Source organism: Ascaphus truei, chromosome 10, assembly GCF_040206685.1.
Source record: "Ascaphus truei isolate aAscTru1 chromosome 10, aAscTru1.hap1, whole genome shotgun sequence".
Taxonomy (NCBI): domain Eukaryota; kingdom Metazoa; phylum Chordata; class Amphibia; order Anura; family Ascaphidae; genus Ascaphus; species Ascaphus truei.
The window spans coordinates 30,875,866-30,881,865 of record NC_134492.1 but is presented as its reverse complement, the minus strand read 5'-3'; the positions used below and the strand labels follow the sequence as shown (position 1 = coordinate 30,881,865).

The 6,000-nt window shown below is 40.2% G+C and overlaps 1 protein-coding gene across 2 annotated transcripts in view; it reads right to left on the bottom strand.

Annotated features, from left to right (window-relative positions):
• Positions 1–353: 353 nt before the first annotated feature.
• Positions 354–6,000, bottom strand: part of ABCD3 (ATP binding cassette subfamily D member 3) — a 40,039-nt gene continuing 34,392 nt past the window's right edge. For both annotated transcript variants that reach the window (XM_075616447.1, XM_075616446.1), the window contains exons 20-23: positions 5,086–5,205; positions 4,472–4,576; positions 2,647–2,703; positions 354–632 (exon numbers count right to left, since the gene is read on the bottom strand). In XM_075616447.1, the coding sequence (XP_075472562.1) occupies positions 555–632; positions 2,647–2,703; positions 4,472–4,576; positions 5,086–5,205 (360 nt within the window). In that variant the 3' untranslated portion in view covers positions 354–554. The remainder of the gene's footprint in view (positions 633–2,646; positions 2,704–4,471; positions 4,577–5,085; positions 5,206–6,000) is intronic.

Below are 6,000 nucleotides of genomic sequence, written 5' to 3'. Positions count from 1 at the left end.
ATTAACCTGAGAATTTTTTTTTAATTATCATTATTATTTTTTTAGGACGCTATATTACGCTTTCCGTCATTATAAGACATCATATTGGAAGTTAGGACGGATTGCTAGCTCGAAACAAACATTTCAGAAGAAATATAGGAAAAGGAAGCTCAGTAAAATCAGGCATATGCCAACCACATCTTCCCCAAGGCAAGCCCTTAGAGAACATGAAACCTTATGGGGCATCTCTAACAGAGCCTTCAGGGAACAGGATTACATCCACTGGCCAAGAAAGTCACAGCAGCCGATTTCTGATGGATATTGTGTTACATTAAACAGTGCCACTGATTCAAACTCAGCTTCAACTCCAACTCGACAATGAGGATTTCATTGTACTTCTAGTACAGTACTAATAATTAAACCAACGTATGCACAATTGTCAATATTCTACATATTAAACATGATTTCTTTAGGATTATGCAATAGTTAGTTTTAAACAACTAATTTTGTATTTTTTTTTTTTCCGCGTTGCTTTCGATTTCTGCGTGTTCTTCATAATTATGAACGCAAGACACTTAAGATCCAAATTCAATTGTGTCGTCAGTGATTTGCTTGAAGTCGTAGTTGCCTCTGCCGTCCATGTGCAGATAGTACTGGGGGAGGGAAAAACAGTTCCATCAGTAATTGCAAAGAGCAATCTTAAATCACCTGCCACAGGTACATTCATCTACATGTAGCATTCCATTCATTGCTCCAAAATGCCGCACTGATCTGTAAAAACTTGCATGCAAACAATAAAAAAAAGCACCAGGCCAGCATAAGGATGGAAAGTAGACCATGTAGAAGTAGCCGTTAACTAAAGCTCAACCCCCTTATAACGCTGGGCTAGGGGTCCAAAGAATCACATTGCATTATAAGCGGATCGCGTTAGAAATAATGTACAATAAAGTATTTAAGATACCAATAATCGTGTTGTAAAGTATTCATAAATATGAAAATTGGGAGCCGCGCTTGCATCGTGATATAAGCGGATTCACGTAACGGGGTTGAGCTGTATTTACAAAAGGTTTATTATATAAATGAAAGATTTAAATACAGAAGTGGACACACCATCATTCTGTTAGGTACCAAGGTGTAAATTCGCTATTTGTCAACATTGGCAACAAGTAGCATTGGCCCCCGGATACCCGGATTGCTTGATTCTCAGTGTATTTATTACTGAAGAATTGGTTGACCAGATATCCAGCAGAAATCTTATAGGATGGCTAAACATCTGTACATTAAAGTGCTTCTAGTGTTTGTAAATACAGGGCAGGACCATTTCTGCAAATAAAGGCAGTAATTGTTCTGTAACCAATTACCAAAAGGTTTACAGAACATGGGGAAATAAAAAAAATATAGGGTGTGGGAATATTTTTATGCGTTTTACCCTCTACAAATGTGAAAAATAGGCTTGGGAATAATGAAAAGCAGTTTTTTTTTTTTACACTAATCCTTATCAAAGATATCAGTTTGCATGAAGAAGAAGGTAACATACTACTGGCATATTGACCCACTAACTGAGAAATATGGCCTAGTTGTTATGCAACAGGTATCTGTACCACATGTATCTGCTTAAAATGCAGTCAAGTCACTATTGCCCTGTTCTTTAAACACCAGGACTTGTGCTTGAAACACTATTTATGAAACTGTATACAATTTACTATAAAACGAGACAGTGTGTGCTCAGAATCCCTGGCTGCAGTGGAAGCACTGCATGCTAAGAGATAATGGGGAGAGACAGGGTTGCAGACCTGTCTGAGACGTGCATGTGCTCACAAGTAGTATTTTTATTTGCTATAAAAAGAACAAATTCTTCAAATAAATTGACAGGAAGAGGCTAGTAACTTCAAAAGAGTGCCAAATCAGTGAATGGTATTCAAAGAAACTTTAATAGTCTGTAACACAGCAACATGGCTTCTAGAAATAATTCCAACTGTCAGCACAAAGGAAGAAACCGAGGTCTGCAATTAACACCCCCACAAAAAAACAACTGATCGTCTTAAAGAGACCGGCAAGGCGGTGTTTTAATATATGTAGCATTTGATGACCTTTAATGAAAACTAATTACCTAAACTGCCAATCAATTTAATCTCCAGTGATCGATCAGCAAAGATCATGCTTCCCAGGGTTTACTAAATGGCTGCCTTCCAGTTTCAATCAATCCGTCAGTCAGTGTAAGGCCGTGCTTATACCCAAAGCAGCCGGGACGTGCAACGCCGCGTCACGTGAGAGGTTCAGCCAATGAGGGCGAACCGCTCACGTGACGTCACGGCCACGCATCGCCATGAGGGATCCTGCGCGCCCGACCGCCGCCGGTATAATCAAGGCCTAGTGTAGTAATACAAGAATACATTGTAGCTGCTAAGGTAACATTATCTATTGTTACAGTTTGCAGCGCAAACTGCCACAAATATTGACAAGAAATTATCAAACAAGAAAGTGTTACAAAAAGATGTTGCACTGCTGGGGAAGGGGGCTAAAGCCCACTAATACACGTCAAAGGATGCTCAGTATATTAAACCAAGCCTCCAGGGGGAAATACAAATACAAGATACACGATGCTGTCGTTCCAATAAGATTCTTATCCATAGTACAAAACAAATGTAATGTATGAAAAATATATACCTCATGGTGCTTCCACAGGGACTTTCTGTGAGACACGGTGAACAGAGTTATTCCAACCTAGGGTGAAATAAAACAAAATAAATGATTCAGCTTCCATCAAGGATACTTATCCTGGCACCTACTAGCAGATGATGCAAAAGGTTCACAGTTGTTTTATCTCTAAATGAGATCTTCATTAAATTAGTGTTCATATACAGCAGGGGTGGCCCCATTCCGGTCCTCAAGGGCCACCAACCGGTCAAGTTTTCAGGATATCTCTGCGTCAGCACACGTGGCTCAGTCAACTACAGCTGCCTGTGCTGAAGCAGGTATAACCTTAAAGAAGCCATCAAAGGCGACCGATTTTTTTTTTGTGAATGGAATATTTTTTTTTTGAAGGTAAATATATCCGGAAGCAGGGGGTCCATGGAGCGGAAATTAATAGGGTTCAGCTCCGGAGACCCCCTGCTTCAATTCTATATTTAAAAATAAATACATTTGCCGTCTTGGATTGCTCCTTGAAAACCTGACCTGTTGGTGGCCCTTGAGGACTTGGAGTTGGCCACACCTGATGCACAGCATCTGAGCAGGGCACAGTTATCTCTCGCTTACCTGGTGAACACACAAATGCATACGTTGACTACATTCATACAGAGCATTGTTTCGTTAACTTAATACAACGCAAACCACCTTTTAAACACATGACTTTTTTTTTCTATTGATGTGATGCCTGTAATGTGAACGTATCACATTGGTTAGAGCACCATCTGCTGGGCAGAGCACACTTGCAGCTAAAAAGTAACCCCTTTGCAGGCAGAGAAGACTGCAACGTATTGGGCTCTCATTATTTCGCTGCAATGCAACGTGTTGCAGGCCCCGCGGATGGCAATTCTGTCAGTTTGGCCAGCATATTTTGCAATTGCTAAACAAAGACTTGAAAGCTTATCAGGGCATGTTTCAAAGTCCCAACAGTCCATGCAAAACCCTCCTTCCACTCGAGTCGTCCACAAATTAACCGTAGGGTTTTATGAGCAAAGTTCGGCAATGATTAACATTACATGGAGATGCAGGAAGCTGGCTTTATTTATAGTTCCAAAGGGCACGATTCACTGATTACTACTCAGGATCCATTAACACAGCAAAACAACTTAGCGGCGTGAATTGCAGCTGCAGCAAATCTAGAGCACTCACCAACCTAGCAGTCTGATTTGTATTATTTTAATAGCTCTACATCCAAAACGTTAAATAGTAGGCAACAGTTATCCTGTGCACTTGCTGAAATAATAGTGAATGGTTCCTGTGATGCAGAAGTTATAACCATATGGTTAATTTCCCTCAATAACAATATTTATTGTGATTAAATATTCGACTAGGAACCAAAGGAAAGAACATTAAAGACAATAAAAACATAAGACATTATTCCAGAATGTTAACAATAAATTGGAAGGTATTTAAAAGGTTTAACATTTATTACAAACGTTCATGCTTTTCTAAATAAACTACATATTAAATTAAAAAACTCAAAAACGTGGAAGAAAGGAGATTAGGGGAATGAAGTAAAAACAAGGCAAAGTGATCACTGTGGCAAAGCAGGGGGGTGCCGCCATCTCTGTAGCAAAAAAGGTGGCGCCAACATCCCTGTGGCAAAGAAGAGGGGCAACTAAACTGCAAGCAATAAATAACCCTGAGAGCACAGATACTATATCTAATAAGCCGACTCCTGAGTGCAGTTTATAAAGCCCCTGGAAATATGCTTTTAATCTGAACAATATTTTCTGCAATATATTTTCTGATGCATTTGTTTTTTTAGAACATATAGTTGCTATATTGCGGTCAGGTCACCTACCTCCCTGCAGTGATTGTAGATGAAACCTTCTACATCAACACTAACCGCACTCGTGCATTCATCCAAAATAGCAAACTGTGGTTTGTGGTAAAATAATCTTGCCATCTGAAATAAAAGGAAACCGTGAATGTATATGCGTTATCTAAATGATGTTTATAGCATCATACAACAAGTACCACATACACTGGTCTGACCACTACTGGCATCATGTACAAATCCAGTATATTAACTTCAACTGAAATCATGAAAGGGAATCAAAGTGTACTGAGATTTGAAGAAACTAACAGACCTGTTTATCGCAGTGAAGTATTAAGTGTAAAATAGTATGGGCTTTATTCACTAAGCAGTACTACGACATAAGACCCTAACATCCATTTAAGTGAGGAGCCATACAGTACTTTACTGCGGTGCACTGTTAAGTAACCTGGCCCTACATATGTTCCTAAGATTCCCACAAAACTGAAAGGCCCCATTTGAGAAAGAACTAGAAAAGAGGACACCCCTAAACCAAAGCAATTTCAGTTATTTGGAACACTTGGGTGCAGCAGGAGCAGTGTTTTTGGTAGATGGAACAAATGGGTGTACAGTGTTAACGTGCCCACATGAAGACATACCGCCATCCTCTGTTTCTCCCCTCCGCTGAGCACGTCCATCCAGTCCTGAACACTATCCCAGCCTCCCTCACGATCCAAAATCTGCCCCAGCTGGACATTGTCAAGGTAATCCTTCAGCACCTGTTAAGTGAACAGACCGTGATCTACTTACAAGTACTCCTCCACAGCACTGCGGAAATACATAGATTTTGTATAGTGCCAACAATGTACACGTCCATTTACAAGGCAAACATAGAACACCTCCACTGCAGAGCAATTCATAGTGGACTCGTGTAGTTATACAAGGATGTATACAAGTAAACCCATAGAGGACATGAGTGGGAGGTATATGGAGACACTGGATGTAAGAGGAAACATTAAGGATCTCGATGTCTAGGTAGGATAAGCAACCCTAGGGAGATGGTGGTAGCGTCATGGTATTCACTATTATATACCAAGGTATTGGTTAGCAGACAATGTGAGATGTTGGCTTAATATGTTGATAAAGTACTGCAAACGATTGGTACAAAATTAAACATCCCTTTGTTTACCCAGTCAACGGAGTAAAGATTAAAAGCTATAGCATCAGATCTACTGGTTGGGGTGTACATTGTGTTATAAACAACTTTGATGCAGTAATTGAATAATTGGTGTAGCTGCCTCAAAGGTGCATTGCCATTTTATGGTAATATTTAAACTGCAGATTTCAGGAAATTACAAGGCTGTACCCATGGTACCAGATAAACAGGTTCTCTTCAGGTTCCTAAAGCTAAAGTCCACACAAGCATCAACTCCTCGGCCACAGTACCCCATTTGCTGTGTCAAGCAGCATTCCATGTGTATCTCCCTCCCCCCCACCCCCAGGTGGGGAGCCTGGGGTTACAGAGATGAACCACAATATTTATGCTTTGGGCACACCCTGCTTCCTAAGATACT